This window comes from Hypanus sabinus, chromosome 2, assembly GCF_030144855.1.
Source record: "Hypanus sabinus isolate sHypSab1 chromosome 2, sHypSab1.hap1, whole genome shotgun sequence".
NCBI lineage: Eukaryota > Metazoa > Chordata > Chondrichthyes > Myliobatiformes > Dasyatidae > Hypanus > Hypanus sabinus.
The window spans coordinates 83,511,360-83,529,264 of NC_082707.1; the positions used below are offsets into that span (position 1 = coordinate 83,511,360).

Genomic DNA, 17,905 nt, shown 5'->3' on the forward strand with positions numbered 1-17,905 from the left:
TCTGCTCCTGTATTTTATGGTCTTATAGGTTGAGAACCTCAAATCCAGCAATCAATAATCCTGTTCCACCTCAGGTTCAGACATCATTTTCGCTAGCCTAATTTCAAATTTCCTGCGTTGCTGTGCCAAACTGTCACCACAGTTTCGGTATTAGAGCCAGTAGCATAATCAGCTGTTGGCACGGTCTTTAAAATAAGCAAGTCATTCCGCTGTGTTAATCTGCATTTATTTTTATAACCTGTGCTTATTTAGCCCCAGACATGTCTTCACCGAAGAAAGGAAGTGCTTCTCTTGGTGTAAAGTGCAAACACCATACATTATCTATCCAAGAGTTCTGAAAAAACTCTTCCACAATTGGCTCTTCCGCTGTTTATGATTTGAAGAAATGAAAACAGAAGTTGCTCCAGTTCTTTGCCGACAGCGAAACAAAAAAAAAACAGATGTGCATAAGGAAAACAATGAAAGATGTTCACAATGAAATAAAGTGGTTTAAACTCTGCATCAGCAAAGGTGGAACTATCAGGAGAGATGGTGAAATTATTTCATGAAGAATTAGGACTGGATTATGAGTGTGATTACAGTGAAAGCTGGCTTCAGTGTTTCAAGCAGGGACATGGCATAAAATTTTGTGCAGTGTGTGGTGAAAAATGGTCAGTAGACAAGGAAGCAGCTGTGATTAGTTCACTTAGTTTCTGATGAAAATTTAAGTCCTGCACAGGTGTCCAATGCAGACAGAACCACCTTATACTGGCGTTGTACTCCAGTGAGTGCAGAATCACCAACAGGTTATAAAATATCAAAAGACTGCCTCTCTGTGTGGGCTGCTCTAACACTGCTGAAACTCACAGGTGTAAGTTGTTGATCATTGACAAAAGTTTAAGTCCCAGAGCTTTCAAGGAAATGAAGCAATTTCCAGCAATTCAACATGTCAACAGAAAAGGATGGATTACAACTGACATTACGCTGGAATGGGTTGACTATTACTTTGTTCCAGAAGCGAGAGCTCGCTGTGGTTTGGTTGGTCTGGACAAAAATTGTAAGATAATACAGATTTTAGATAACTGCTCTGTGCATCCAAAAGCAAAATGTGCTTGGTAAAGAATAATCTTCTAGGCATCTGCTTGCCACCTGACTGTACATCATTAAGTCAACCCCTGGATAATGGCGTATGATGCTCTTTGAAGGCTAAATATCACTCCCTGATTATGAAGTGGCTGCTGAGTGCAGTTGACTTTGGCTGATTAATACAGGAATTTGTGAAAGAATTGCTTTTCTTTCTCAAGGGTGGGTGAATGGGGAGTTAAGAAAGGAAGCACTCTAGTGTTCAGTTAGAGTCATAGAATCATTGAGAATTACAGCTCAGAAACAGGCCCTTCAGCCCATCTAGTCCATGGCAAGACTCTTTCAACTGCCTATTCCCATTGACCTGCACTGGGACCATAGCCCTCCATGCTCCTGCTATGCATGCACTGTACCTATCCAAACTTCCTGTAAATACTGAAATCGAACTCGTATGCACCACTTGTGCTGGCATCTCATTCAACACTCTCACAACTCTCTGAGCAAAGATGTTTCCTCTTATGTTCCCCTCAAACTTCTCACCTTTCACCCTTAGCCCATGACCTCTGGTTTTAGTCCCACCCAACTTCAGTGGAAAAAGCATGTTTGCATTTACCATATCTACACCCATCATAATTTTGTATACCTCAGTCTCTTCTCAGTCTTCTATGTTCTAAAGAATAAAATCCTAACCTATTCAATCTTTCCTTATAATTCAGGTCCTTCAGACATAGCAACATTTTCTCTTCCTTCTTGTATACATCCTTCCTGTAGACAGTTGACCAAAACTGCACACAATGCTCCCCATTATACCTCACCAACATCTTGTAGAACTTCAACATAACATCCCATCTTCTGTACTTAATACTTTGATTTATGAAGGCCAATATGCCAAAAGCTTTCTTTATGACCCTATCCACCTGTGACACTACTTTCAATGAATTATGTACCTGTATTCCCAGATCCCTTTGTTCTACGCCACTCCTTTGTACCCTACAGCTCTCTGTGAAAGACTGACCCTGGTTAGTCCTACCGAAGTGCAAAACCTGACACTTGTCTGCATTAATTTTTTTATCTTCCATCTTCAGCCCACTTTTCCAGCTGTTGCAGATCCCTCTGCAAAGCTTCCTCACTGTCTACTACATCCTCAATCTTGGAGTCAAATTTGCTGATCCAGTTAACCACATTATTATCCAGATCACTGATATAGATGACAAACAACAAAGGCCCCAGCACCGATCCCTGCGACACACCACCAGTCACAGGCCTCCATTCAGATAGGCAACCCTCTATTACCACTCTCAGGCTTCTCCCACATAGCCAATGTCTGATCCAATTTATGACATTATCCTGAATGCCGAGCGACTGAACCTTCTTAACCAGCCTCCCATACTGGACCTTGTCAAATGCTTTACTAAAGTCCACGTAGACAACATCCACTACCTTGCCTTCATCCACTTTCCTGGTAGCTTCCTCAAAAACCTCTATAAGATGGGTTAGACATGATCCACCATGCACAAAGCCATGCTGACCCTCCTTAATCAGTCCATATCTATCCAAATGATTATTTGTCCAGTCCCTTAGAATACCTTTCAATAACTTTCCCACTACTGATGTCTGACAGACAGGCTTATAATTTTCTGGTTTATTTTTAGAGCCTTTTTTAAACAGCAAAACAATATTGGCTCTCCTTCAATCCTCGGTTACCTCTCCTGTTGCTGAAGATGTTTTAAATATGTCTGCTGGTGCCCCGGCGATTTCTGCATTTGCCTTTCACCTCTCTTAGGATCCGAAGGAACACTTTGTCAGGTCCTGGGGATTTATCCATCCTGACTTTCCTCAGAAAAGCAAACATCTCCTCCTCTGTACAGGATCCATGAAGTTGATGCACTTTGCCTCACTTCTGTCAACTCTGTTTCCATCTCAAGAGTAAATACAGATGCAAAGAATCAAATTAAGATCTTGCCCATCTGTTTTGGCTCCACTCATGGACTATCATTCCAGTCTTCCAAAGGATCAGATTTGTCCCTTTGATCGTTTGTTCTTAACATACTTGTAGAATCCCTTAGGATTCTCCTTCATTTTGTCTGCTACATCTTTATGCCTTCATTTAGCCTTCCTAATTTCTTTCTTAAGTGTTCTCTTGTATTTCTTGTACTCCATAAAAACCCCATTTGTTCCTACTTGCCTACATCTGCTAGACATCTCCTTTTTCCTCTTAACCCGGGCCTCAATATCTCTTGAAAACTAAAATCCCCTACACTTGTTATCTTTACCTTTTATTCTGACAGTCACGTACAAGCTTTGTACTCTTAAAACTTCATTTTTGAAGGTCTCCCACTTCTCCACAGCTCTTAATTAACTTTTCAAATAAATGATATTTTCTGAGAGGAAGTCTCTGAATTATCAAAGAATGTGAAATTGTGGGTGCTGCTAGAAAATAACTTTCTTCATGTTATTCTGAACTATTAGTCCCTAGAAGCGAAACTATGTTTAAGGTAACAATTTAATTTCATGACAGTAAAAATAAAAACAAAAGAAACTTAACATAAGAACATTAAATATTCAATCACACATTTACACCCTTTCTCCATTCACAAGTGCCTTTTGATTTGGCTTGGAAATCCTGGAATTAAGACATAGTCCCACCAGCCCTGATCCTGCTGGAAGCTGCAGCCAGCTGGCTACTTTGTTCCGCTAAAAGAATATAAAGCAGTCGGAGGTGGATATTCACAAGTGGCTCCTGCTGGTGATGGATCAGCTTTGGCTGTGATGCTGTGTTCTATGATATGTGGTTAGAGGCAAAGTTGACTGCAGTGCCTGAGAGCCAAGCTAGAGGTCAAATGCTGACGTGCTTAAAGAGGACAATAGTGATATGCTCCATATTGGGAATATACCCTTTCTGTCACCAAGATGTTATTTGTATTGTCAAGCCTCCAGACCCATGCCAATTTGGATTACCATCCCAGCTGTCTTCTGCCAACATTTTCCAGTGTTTCCCTGGGAGTCACCTCTCTGCTCTGGATGAATAGTAGTCTACTCCCACTAGAAATCTGCCAGAGGCCATGGGGGATCTGATCATAGATTAGAGAGTTGAGTTCATAATGAACTCTCGATGTTTCTGGGGAAGAGCAATTTTCATGCAGCTACCACCTCTGTTTATAGAGATCACCAGACTGTTCGTTCATTCTGTGGAAAGGTGTTGTCTCTCTGTTCCTGCAGAAGGACAAACTGGTAACAAAGGCTAGAGCCTGCATGGAGGGATGACTGAATGACCTGTACTGTGCTTTTCCAGCCACGGCCACACATCCCAATAGCTGCTGTGAAGTGGGACTCTTGCATGGGAGTGTCTTCCACCTCCAGATAAAAAAGGATGCTTCCCAGGCTCTGCAAACCACCTTTGAGAGCTGGGTGAATGACTTGAATGATCCTTCCCATCTCGTGTTCTGAGTCAGGAAAACCTGACAATGACATAATCATCCATCACAAAGCAGATTCTGGTATAAATGCTTCCTTATCCTGGCTGGTTGGATAGCATCGGTATGAAGACCCTTGCTTCCTGACTGTAGCCCACTCAATCCATGTCTCTCCCTATACAAGGCACCATTCCATCCTTTTTCTGTGTTGCTGTGCCGCTATCTGGGGTGGTGTCAGGTGTAATAAGGCAATGCTCTCTCTTCTGTGCTTTTCTTCTTCCTTGGTCTCCCTTACCTGCCTCTCCATCTCCTCTTCCTTCTCCCTGCCCTGTGTTTGCTGGCAGAGCTGGGGCACAGAGGAACTGGTTGTGTGATAGTCATCAAAGCATGCTCTCAGGGCAGCATATAAATAACAAGCTGTGTGCATGGTGCTTCTGCAGGAACGGACTGGAGCACACGAAGTGTACAATGATTACAGGTGAATGGATTAATGATAGGAGATACCTTCAGTAGATTCTGGATTAACAGTCCTCGCTGGCTTCGGCTTGGGCCTGGGGCCCTGAGTGTCAGTTAGAAGGAAGACTTTCCCCTCCAGTCTTGTGAGGTTCTGAGCACGAGTGCCCTCCTCCCTTCCTGTAGCCCTCTCTACACTTATAGACAGAACAATTTATTGAAACAAACCAATGATATTCTTAGAATTGGATTTTATGAATGCAGGGAGGGTGGATGGTTGGTAGGAATGTGTATGTGTGCTTAAGTTTGTATGAATCTTGTTGCTGCAAGCAGAATCCTTAATGTTCAAGTGTCAGGACTCACTGACATAGCTTGTGAAATGATGGTTTGTTTTCTGCATTGATCTGTGACTCTGGGGTTGTCGCTCCTTGGTGCCTGGCACAACTTCCTGCTATCTTCACCCCAGGGCCTCAGGCACTTAGCACATAGTCTGAAGTAGATATGAACATGGTCAGTGAAACTGGGGGAGCTTGTTCTTTTTTCCCAGCTGACTCTCTCACCATGGCAATGATTAGATAGGTTGAATTGTTAAAGGAATGTCATTTAGAGGGCAGAGGCCCTGTTGTAATTACTGCAATTGCCTGAAAATCACAGAGAATTTCCACATTTACTAAGTGAATACCTTGAGGAAAACAAATATTTGATCATTTGCAATTTTTCATGAGATCGATTCAGCATGAGGCAATATATTAGAATTATTTAATACTCTAATAAAGGAGTACAGAATTCCAGCTTATTGAACTTTAACCCTCTAAATATCTTATAACGGATTATAGTTTTGACAGCGCAAGAGATAAAATACATAATTAACATATTTATTGGCTGAGAGAATTAGAGTTACCTTTATTCCAAAAATAATAAAAATAGCTATTGCATTCCTAACATCTTTACTGAAGAGTGTAAAGGAAAATTTAATACTAAACAACATGCACAAAATACCGGAAGAAGTCACTAAGTCAGGCAGCATCTGTGGCAATGAATAAAGTCGAGGTTTCAAAGTCTCAGCCTGAGACATTACTTTTTATTGATGCTCCCTGACCTGCTGAGCTCCTCTGGCAGTTGTGTGTGTTGCTTTTGGACTTCCAGCATCCGCAGAATCTCTTGTTCTTAGTGCTAGACAAACATCCTTTGCTACCTGGTCCCCACAAAGTCAGGTAATTTGTGTCATAAATTGATGCAAAAGTTTCACTTGTTTATAGGATTAGGGACATTAGTACAGATCCCTAGCTACTTTTGGTTGGTAGCCCTCATTGTGCAGAGATTGAATGAAGCTGAGAATAATGGCCTGTGGTGTTAAGGAACCTATTAGTCAAATTGCTTTATTTTTAATTCCTACATCTCATTGTTCAGCAAGTTGAAGTTGGTCCTCCCTTTACATAAAAGGCTGATCTCTTCTCTTGACCTTGTGTTTCCTTCTGACTCATATGTTCTACACACTTTGTGATCTGCTGTAACTTTCTATCAACAGCAAGGTTTCTCTATAGATTTATTTTCACATTGTTTGAAGGAAGTACCAAATGACAACTCACATAGTTGAGGAAGCAGATGCCAAACTCACTCAGGTATGGGTGTGATATGTTGTACATCTTCTCCAGAACTTTAAGAAATTTCCGCTGGAATTTATAAATTTCCCCAACGTTCGAAAAGAGAGTGTACAGCCTCTCCTCTGAGAACATTTCAGTTTTTTTCCTGCATTGCTTGTAGTATCCCTGGAATAAAAAAAACACAGCAAGAACTATCATTAAAATAGCTTATTTCACATGAGATCTTAATAAAATTGGCCAATTTTACAAATAATTTAATCAAGTACAACCTAATTTAGTGATCTAAACAAAGTTAAAGTGAACAGGCAAATGAGGAGCTCTTTTTAATGTTTTTACCTCTTTAATGTTGGAAGTAAAAATTTAGCATAAAAACAAGAATAGAAATTCTCTCCTACTTGGAAACCTGACCTAAAATGGTGCAGTGTGGCAGGTCCATAACTACTTGTCCTGGCACTATTGCTTTTCTGTTCAGGCAACAAAGTGTCAACTTTTTTTAACGGTAGAAACAGGAAATCACTTAGCTCCAGAGTTGAGAACGATTGTGGCAACTTCCAGGTTAAATCTATCACTCTGGATATTTGAGCTACCTGTGAGTTGCATTTGGATTGATAATGCAACTTGTGTCAGAATCATGTGGAATATTGCAATTCCCCATGAAAGAAGAACCCAGGCCCCATTATTTTAATTACTGTCTGTTAATTTCACACTTACTAATGTTGCTTCTGAGTAGGTCTTAGCCTGGGGTTAAGACCAGGAGCCTGGCTATTTGTTCTGTGTCTGGAAGAGCCAGTTTCAGTCCAGGTCTGGCCACGATGCTCTGCCCTGGCGCAGCTCAGTACAGAATGTCTCCAGATTATGATTGCCTAATTTATTGACATGCTCCAACTATGAACAAGCTCCCACGACATTATTAAATTAAGAAGTCCAATATACATACATCTGCATGGCAAAACTAGTTTTCCCTCTCTCTCATCACTTTTAGTGCTCTCCTTAATTGTAACTTCCTCAACAGTCATATGTGCTTTTGATGTCATTCATTACAATGCTGTGGAGGTATTGTTACCACGGTAACTGATTTAAATATACTTTCTGATTTATCAACTTCCAAGCGTGTGTAAAGGTGTAACCTATTCATTACATGGAGATGGCCCATACTTTAACCAGGTCAGGATGAATTGTTTAATAGTGAAGGTAAATGAAAAGCAAGAAGAGCGAATGGACAGTTGTCGCAAAGACACAAAAAATGCAGAAATGTGAAAATAAAAGAATGATGCCAATATTGTGGAAGGACAGAGGAAATGTTACAAAAAGCTGGAATAAGAAGAGAGCTGATATCATCAATCAGGAAGTGGCAGCTGGAATTTCCGGGATCCGTTCTGAGCATAGAGAAGTTTGAACATCTTGCAGCGATGGGAAAATTGATGTAAGGAAAAGTCGCAGTTGATAGTGCATGGCATTAATGAGTTACATCAAGGGATGGACAGGTGAAAATTTTGAAAAGCTTATTAGAACTTTCAGACTAAGGACAGGTGGATGACCATGATTGCCAGTGTCATACGATACACTGGGTCTGGATGATGTTATAACTATTGGGCTTGAGTTGGTTCAGATTGGAGAGGTTAGACTAAGTCCAGTTTGATACCTGAGCAGATAATTATTATTAACCCACTCGGTTATGTTCACTTTCTGATCTTCCAGCTGTCCTCAGCACCCTTGCCTAATTCAGTACCTCTCTAAGAAACTGGAAAATAGTAGGTATTCAAACCAGGAGCAAGGTTAATTTATTAAATAAAATCTTAAACAGTCAGGACGGTATTCTCTATCATTGTTTTTGCTTCCGCCTGGCTAATCTCATCCACTTCATGGACTTTCAATTTCTTCTTCGTTATGAACTGTTTGTGGAAAACCACTTTGCTCACACTTCCCCTCTGTTCCCTTCATTCTACGGACGTTCTTGTTTTGTGGATGTCCGTGAGGAGCACAAATTTCAGGTTATATATGCTGTATATGTTCTCTGATACTAAATGAACCTTTGAACCTTTGTTGCATTGTGTTTCATTAGCAGATGTTTATACTCCTATGCTTTGTATTAATATGGTGACTTCTTCTGAACAATTCTATAGCTGAGTACATTTCATTCACACAGTCTCTTATAAACAGAGCATCAAGTAAAACACTACTGATTATTGAGCTAACTGGTCTTCAAATGAATCTGTAAGCATGATATTAATAGTCTTTCAAGGATTAATCATGTGACATAATCCCACCTTCCTTTAAGCAGTAGTGTTGGGTTATTAGACAAGCACCACACTACCTTCGCCTTTACAATGAAGGAAGTGAACAATACTGTGTACTTTTCACTGGAGGCTTGTACACTCTGATAAGCCAGCATTGGATAATTGTAAACATGTATGTTTAGTTAGTCAAAGATGTAAAATTTTAAATCTGATTACGCACAAGTGTCAGGTGGCAGGGGGCACTAGGACACAGGCGGAGTTCAGCTGACATTTTAGGACAGTAGGAGACAGTGCAGTGCCAGCTCCGATTGCTGCCAGCCTGGCTTTGCTTGCTGCTAGGCAGGTTTTAAAACCCAGAAAATAGATCATACTACGGTACAGTCCTGGCCTTTGGCTCATGATATTGGGCTGATTTCTTAACCTACTAAGATCAGTTTAACCCTTCCCTCCCACACCGCCCTTCACTCTTCTATCATTGATGTGCCTGTCTAAGAGCTTCGTACATGCCCCTAATGTATTTGCTTCTGTCACTATCTTTGTCAGGGTGTTCCACGCACTCACCTCTCTTTGTGTAAAGAGAAACTTACTCATTTTACTATACCTCAGTAATCACTTTAAAATTCTGCCCCCGGTATTAGTCATTTTCATTCTGGGAAAAAGTTTGAAGTATTCTCTTGATCTATGTATTTTATCACCTTCTACATCTCTATCACGTTTTCCCTCATCCTCCTTCACTCTGAAGAGAAATGCCCTAGCTCCCCCAACCCATCTTCATTTGAGATGTACTCTAATCCAGGTAGCATCCCAGTAAATCTCCTCTGCACCCTCTCTAAAGCCTCTACATTCTCCCTATAATGAGGCAAGCAGAATGAATGCAATATTCCAAGTGTAGTCTAACCAGGGTCTTATAGAGCTAAAACATACCTCACAGCTCTTGAACTCAATACCAAACAAATGAAGGCCAATGCACCTTCTTCACCGCCTATTAACTTGCATGGCAACTTTGATGGATCTATGGACGTGCTCCCCAAGATGCCTCTTCTCCGCCACACTACTAATAACCATGCCATTAACCCTGTAGTCAGCCTTCAGAATGCAGTTCACAACTTTCCAAAAGTGATAGATTTGGTCTGAAAGTTTTCACTCGCCTTTCACACAACACTGTTATTTGGAGGAGCCTGTGTATCCATTATGTTGGCTAGTCTCTGTTAAAGAGGATGGAATTCACTCCTCCTGATCCAGACTGGAGGGCATCAGAGCACCCTAATACAACAGTTAGCTGCCATTGTGAAACAATATGGATCAACTGGTGACGGAAGAGAAACTGCAGATACTGGAAACATGAGCAACAACCAATCTGTTAGAGGAGCTTTGCAGCTTGAACAGTAGGTCCTCACCTATCACCCCTTAAGCCTGCACATCCAGAATACAATTCTCTGTAACTTCTACCATCTCCAACAAGATTCCACAACCAAGCACATTTTCCCCTCTCACCCCCCCCACTTTCCACTGTCCACATCCCTACCCCACTCCTTTGTCCACTCAACCCTCCCCAATATATCTCCCACCAGTACTTATCCTGAAGCAGAGCAAGGAGGTGTGGGAGCAGAATACCTACACCTACACTTCCTCCCTCACTACCATTCAGGGCCCCAATCAGTCCTTACAGGTGAGGTGACAGTTCACGCGTGAGTCTGTAGGGGTCACCTACTGTATCCGGTGCTCCCAGTATAGTTTCCTGTATATTGGTGAGGACTGACGTAGATAAGTGCCAGGTGGGAGATCTGTGGGGAGGGATGTGTGGACCAGGGGGTCACGGAGGGAACGATCACTGCAGAGGTCAAAGCAGAGAGGGGTAGAGAGGGAAAGATGTCCTTAGTGGTGGGGTCCTGTTGAAGGTGGTGGAAGTTGCGGAGGATAATATGCTGGATCCAGAGGCTGGTGGGGTGGTAGGTGAGGACAAGGGGAACACGGTCCCTGTTGTGGTGACGAGAGGATGGGGTGGGGGCCGAAGTGCGGGAAATGAAGGAGATGTGGGTGAGGGCATCATTGATGACGGCAGAAGGGAAACCATGGCTCTTAAGGAAAGAGGACATTTGAGATGTCCTTGAACTGAAAGCCTCATCCTGGGAGCAGATGCGGCGGAGACAGAGGAACTGGGAATAGGGAATGGCATTTTTATATTTGGCAGGGTGGGAAGAGCTATAATCAAGGTAGTTATGGGAGTCAGTGGGTTTATAGAAGATGTCAGTGGACAGTCTATCTCCGGAGATGGAGACCGAGAGATCAAGAAAGGGGAGAGAAGTGTCCGAGATGGACCAAGTGAATTTGAGGGCTGTGTGAAAGTTAGAGACAAAGTCTATGAAATTGACGAGCTCAGCATGGGTGCAGGAAGCAGCACCAATGTAGTCGTCAATGTAGCGATTGGAAAAGTTGGGGAGCAGTACCAGTATAGATTTGGAACATAGATTGTTCCACATAATCCACGAAGAGGCAGGCATAGCTGAGTCCCATGTGAGTGCCCATTGCTACACCCTTGATCTGAAGAAAGTGGGAAGAGCCGAAAGAGAAGTTATTAAGTGTGAGTACCAGTTCTGCCAACCGGAGGAGTGTTGTGGTGGTGTTGGGGAACCGGTGAGGTCTATTGTCAAGAAAGTAGCATAGGGCTTTGAGGCCTTCTTGATGGGGAATTGAAATGTATAAGGATTGGACATCCATGGTGAAAATGAAAATGAAAATCCACCATACATCTTGTTTACTACCATATCAACTTGTGCAAACACTTTCGGGGAGCGGTGGACTTGGACCATAAATTTCCTCTTTACATCAGCACTGTTAAGGGTCCTGCCATTAATCATTTACTGTTCCTTTACATCTGATCTCTCTTTACACTTGGCTGCATTACCTAATAAAGTGGCCACTGAGTATACAACCTATCCTGCTACATCCTTTGACAATGTTCTGCACTATCCATAATATCACCAGTCTTTGTGGTTAAAGTGGATCTCAAATCAGTAATTCACTCAAACTTAAGAATCAGTGACCTGCCAGTAAACTTGTGGACTGCAACCACGCACTGCTAAGCAGTCATATTCAGCAGCAATGTTTGATTTGCTGTATATATTGTGGTGTGACTACACATGGTAGTGAAGGTAAGGACTGAGAAGTGAAAAAGAGTAACTATTTTATCTTAGCCTATCCTGATAAATATAGTTTATGTAACACAAATTTAATTCATGGTTAAACACCTTTAACACTTTATCCAACAGAAGTCATAAACTCACAAAAATTTCTTTAGCCCCTTCTGGTGACTTTGAGTGCACATGCCACAACCTACAATGGAAGTCATTTTAAAAAAAAGTTCTTAATGGATCTGGGAGTAACTGAATAGGCTGGCAATAGTTGCCCATCCGTTACTGCCCATAGGAACCCTGCACCTGTTCTCTATCTGCATTGTATTCTGTGTTGTGTATTTACTATGGTAGCTTCTCACATGAGTGGGAGAACAGTAACAGCAAAGGGAGTGAATTACATCTTCATGCTTTGTTAATCGCATTTTGGAGTACTTGGCGATGGGTGGATGTCGTATCTTTTGCTGATCACTCAATAACACTCAACTATGCTTAGCTTACACTTAGGTACACTTAAATTTCATCTCTTCAAGACTGTATGTTTGCAAATTGGCAATAAAGGATCAAAAGCAGGTCCTCGACCTTGGAACGCTAACTAATGCTATTTGGAGTGAGGTCGCATCACGCAAGTATAATAAATCCTTAGTGTCGCCAGCAGTGGTGGCTGTTTTTGTTTTGTTTTGGTTTGGCTGCTACATTGCCCAGACTCTGGGTTCATACATTGGCAAAGCTTCTTTCACTGTTGAAAGAGGAGCCCACTGGGAAACAGTTCTGGGTGCAGTTTAGACAAGAAGTTTTCCACTTTGACCAAGTGCATTGTTTTTACATTTATTCCAGACTACCTTGGCATATTTGAAATCTTCATGTTTTATTGCTCTTTTCTTAAATGCTCTATTCCTGGAGAACTCTGGCCTCATCCCAATTTATTTGCTTGCTGTAATGCACACCAAGAATTGTGCTATTTCTTAAGTTTATTCATTTAGATTCTGTATCAGCAAACCCTTCAGGAAAGTGTTACAACATGAACATTGAACAGTACAACACAGGGCCAGGCCTTACAGCCTGCAACATCTGTGCTGACTACAATGCCATATTGAGCTAAACCTATCAGCACTTCACTTGCTCCATATCCTTCTAGTCCCTGTATGCTCATGGTTCTGTCTAAAGTTCTTTTAAATGCCACTTTTGCTCCTGATTCTACCACTGCCCCAGCAGCAAGTTCCAGTCACCTAGCACTTTCTGCATCATGTGGCGTTTGAGAGGCTGCAGCCTCTATCTCAGTATCTAAAAGGGCTGCTCCTCAAACTTTGGCTGCACTTCATCTACATGATGCTGCTGTTCAGTTACCTGGTACAGAGGTGGGAGGGTTGGTTGTTGGATCTCCTAGTTCGTTTATTCGTGGAGCTGGCCAATATGGTCATTCATGCCAGCGGACTGGCAAAGATACTGCCCGAGCTAATTGCCCGGCCCTCTTCCAGGATTATCCCTGGAGCATGAGCTTGCAGTATCCTTGGATTCACTAGGAAGGTGCCACGGGGGTGGGGGGGGGGGGGGGGGTCGGGTGTATTCTGGGGAGAGATGTCTGTGTTGCAGTTTTGTGCTGTTGATGGCAAATATGTAAATTGTGCAATATGGAAGTATTGTAATAATATGATGCTACAATCACTGAATAGGCTCTTTTAAAAAACACTGTGTGAAAAAAACTTGTCCTGCATATCTCCTTTAAGTGTCCACCCTGCCACCTTACGTTGTGTTCTAGTGCTAGTTGATGGTAAATTACAATGAAAATATGGCAGCAGGAAAAATTCACAAGTGGACAACTCCAAACGTAATATAGACCACCTCTACCCTCTATCTTACCTCATAGATGTCTTTTAAGTTCTTAACGTAGTCTCGCTCCCTTTCTATAATCTCATTGATGATATGGTGTCTCAGTTGATTTTTCTTTTCTGTCTCCGCCGTGGTAAGTGGTTTTGGCACCACAAGTGGTTTTGGTGATGGTGGCCTGACAGTTTGGCTTTCACTGTATTCACCGTAGAAAACATAATCATCCTTTTCTTCATCATATCCTAACTTCAAGAACATAAACTGCAGTTACCTTAACATCCAAACTAAACACTATCTTCCAGAACCATGTTTAGAGCGAGGCGTGAGAATGTGCTCATATTAATACCAATATTATTTCGTGTACCATTTAGAAGAGCTCAAAGAATATCTTGTCATTTAATTTTGGATCTGGTATTTGATTGTTACTTTAAAAATGATAGAACTATGCAATCTCTACTTTGACACGAGGAAATCTGCAGATGCTGGAAATTCAAACAACACACACAAAATGCTGGTAGAACACAGCAGGCCAGGCAGCATCTATAGGGAGAAACACTGTCGACGTTTCAGGCTGAGACCCTTCGTCAGGACTAACTGAAAGAAGAGATAGTCTTCTTTAAGTTAATCCTGACAAAGGGTCTCAGCCCAAAACGTCGACTGTATTGTGTGTGTTGCTTCAGCCTCTACTTTACCCCACTTATAAATCAAAATGATTATATCCATAAAATAATAAAATACTTGCATCTAGCCCTGCCTGTGTGCTTGAGTTTCTCTTGCCAAACAATTCCATGCTGCTACAAAGTAATTGGCAAGAGCTAATAAAGCAGCTTCTGTCAGCGTGCAGCAAGTCCTGGACAACAAGCTGGCATGGAGGAGAAGCAGCAGGAATCTCTTCTGCCACTAATGTGCCAAGGACTAACCACCTTTAGTAAGAGAGCCCAGCTACCTTTCAAAGGCTCCACTCCACAATGATGATATCTTCATGTCCCCATTGGCCACTAATGCAACCAGTCCTGTCACATAAATATAATGTCCGCAGGATTATGTCAATGTTGGATAGCCTGCACAGGTGACTCACCTCCTGACATAGAACATAACATCATAGTACAGACCCTTTGGCTGACAATGTTGTGCCTATCTTTTAACCTTCTCTAAGGTTAATCTAACTCTTCCCTCACACGTAGTCCTCCATTTTTCTATCGTCCTTGTCTAGGTGTCTGTTAAATGTGTCTGCCTCCATCACCTTCTCTTGCAGTGTATTCCATGCATTCACCATTGTCTGCATAACAAAACTTAGCGCTGATGCCTTATAAGTATCTATAAGGTGTAAGTCACTAGCAACTGCTTCTTCTTGCCTGGATAACTATGGCTCCAATAACTCAGAAGGATTTCAGATCCACCCAGGGCAAAACAATCCTGATTGGCACCCGTTAGTCATCTAAATATTTATTGCCTCTATCAGCAGTATGCAGGGTACACAGTCTTCAAAATGCCCTACAGTTACTCCAATGGGATCTCCATCAAACGAGTGACTTCTACAACCAAGAAAGACAGGGGCAGTATGTGCATTTTTCAATATCATCTGAAGTTACCCACTAAATCATACACCATGCTGATCAGTCTCTTATACAAGGTAAAAATCCCAGAACTCCTGGTCTAACGACACTGTGCGGGCACCTTGGTTAGAAAGATTACAGTGGATCAAGAAGGCGGCATGGTATTCCCAAGGGCAATAAGGGATGGGCAAGCAGCGTGGATCTTGCCACTGACTGCCAGACCCCAAAGAATGAATTGCAACGAACGGTGGTTTATTCAGCCTTGTTAGCACGCTGGTTTACAATATCAGATTACCACGTCTGTCAGGTCGCTTTTGCTTTGCTTTCACAGTGAATGAGTAAATTATTAATTTATCCCTGGTTTGCGCATTACGTTTAGTATCTTGAGTCCTTGAATCATGCACTTCTTTCTCTTCTACTGTTACTGTTTTTTGCTCCAGTGGCATTTGACCATACTCCTAGGTCCCTTCATTTCACTGTTTCCCAATCAAAATCATGCCTCTAATTCCTCTCTGACCCTGTAATTTGAAGGGACCTGTGCTGCCACCTGCCACCATGTTATTGTTTAGTGGGCACAATTGTAAGCCCTGGGCTGACATCACACACACACTCTACTGTGGTTTCACCCATAATTGCATCTGGTGTCAGCTTTTATTTCAGTTTTGAATGATACATGTAGAGTATTTAATATGTCAGTAATATTGTAAATGCATTGTTTAATTAAGCATGCATTGCTTGTTTACATAATTCATTATGAGTTATATGGAAGTAGTACATCAATAACATATGTCATCACACCACCACAACATATGGGACAGCCTCACTAATAAACAGGAAGAAATACTAAGTAAATATGTATCCTGGCTCCTGTGTTTCTCTTTAAATTAGTTTTTGGAGTTACAAAACATAACAGTGGTGATGAAGAAGTTTTAAAATGAAACTGAGATGACTACCTACCTTCGAAGTGCTACAAACTTTTCTTCAGAAGAGGAGAGACACTTTTGAGGTAAAAAAAGGATCAGAAAATGGACAAAACTAACAACTACAGCCATGCATTCATAAACAGTGAGAACTGAGTGATAATAGTAATAAATTTAAAAAAAGAAGAAATGGCTGGTTCCATCGGAAACATAGATGCTTTTGACTGCGCAATAGATAACTGGACAATATAAACTGAAAGAATTGATCGATATTTTGAAGCAAATGAAGCAGTCAATGAAAAGTGAGTGCCCGTGTTGCTGAGTAAAAGCATACAGTTTGCTTAGAAGTCTAACTGCTCCAACGAAACCTGCTGAAATAAAGTTTGCTGATATGTAATGCAGAACATTTAAAACTGAAACCATTGTTGATCACAGAATACTTCAGGTTTCATAAGTGGAGTCAAAACAAAGGGAAGTCCAATTCAGTTTACGTGGCTGAAATGAAGGTATTGTTTAAGAATTGTCTGTTCATTGATGAAAGTAATAATTCATTGAGAGATCATTTAGTTTGTGGAATCTCACAAGAAAGTGTTCAAAAACTGCCCCTAACTGAAGCACAATTCACACTTAAAATGCAGTTGAAATTGTTGCTTCAACAGAAACATCAATGGAATTGGACACTGGCTTGGCTGTTTCAGCCATTCCACAAAATGAATTTGAGTGGCAACTCAGAGATACTGAACTGAAGCCTGCAGATATCCAACTAAGAACTTAAACTGGAGAAAAGATAATTCCTCTGGGAATGACATTTGTGAGAGAAAAATACATCAAACAACAAGCCACATTGGGCTTGTGTGTGACAAAAACAGAAGGACCGGCATTGTGCGGCTGTGATCGGCTGAGACAAATACAACTTGATTGGAGATCCATCCACCATTTGCATGCCACATCCCCTGCAATAGAGTCAACTGAAAGAGAACTGGATGATGCTACAGCAGTGTTCAAGGATGGCATTGGAAAACACAAAAATATCAAGGGTAAAATAGTGTTAAGTGAAAATGTCACACCCAAATTTGCAAAGCTTATCTGGTTCATTATACCACCTGTGAACAAATAACCAGTGACCTAATCACATGAAGGCCGAAGGAATTCTTTCAAAGTCTGAGCAGACTCTATGGCCAATGCCAGTGGCCACTGTAGCTGAGAGGAATGGGTCTATCAGGATTTATGGTGATTTTAAGGTCACCATTAATCCAGTACTGAAAGTTGATCAATACGCTCTGCCCAGGATAAAGGATATCTTTATAAAAGTTTCTCGAGGGAAACACTTCAGTGAAGTGGACTTAGCTGAGGCCTATCTACAGAGTCCAAAGTACTTCTCAACATAAACGCTCAGAAAGGGCCAAGTCACAAAAATAAGCTTAGTTTTATATCTGCAATTTGGCAGTAAGATATGGACCAGGTGCAGCAAGGCTGCCCAGGCATGCTGTGTTACCTGGATGACATCACTGTTACTGGTAATGATGACAAGGAACATCCCCAAAATCTCAAGACAGTGATAAAAAGATTAGAAGATTATGGGCTCAGAGTGCAACACAACAAGTGTGAATTCTTTAAACCACGAATCACTTACTGTGGTCACACTATTGACGCACAAGAATTACACAAGTGCGCTGAGAAAATTCATGCAGTGGTGGATGCT

The 17,905-nt window shown here is 41.6% G+C and overlaps 1 protein-coding gene across 1 annotated transcript in view; it reads right to left on the reverse strand.

Moving 5' to 3' along the window:
* Nucleotides 1-15,729, reverse strand: part of LOC132403679 (rho guanine nucleotide exchange factor 4-like) — a 54,721-nt gene extending 38,992 nt beyond the window's left edge. The window contains exons 1-3 of the mRNA XM_059987229.1: nt 15,579-15,729; nt 13,761-13,969; nt 6,518-6,697 (exon numbers count right to left, since the gene is read on the reverse strand). Coding sequence (XP_059843212.1) covers nt 6,518-6,697; nt 13,761-13,969; nt 15,579-15,729 — 540 coding nt within the window. The remainder of the gene's footprint in view (nt 1-6,517; nt 6,698-13,760; nt 13,970-15,578) is intronic.
* Nucleotides 15,730-17,905: the final 2,176 nt, after the last annotated feature.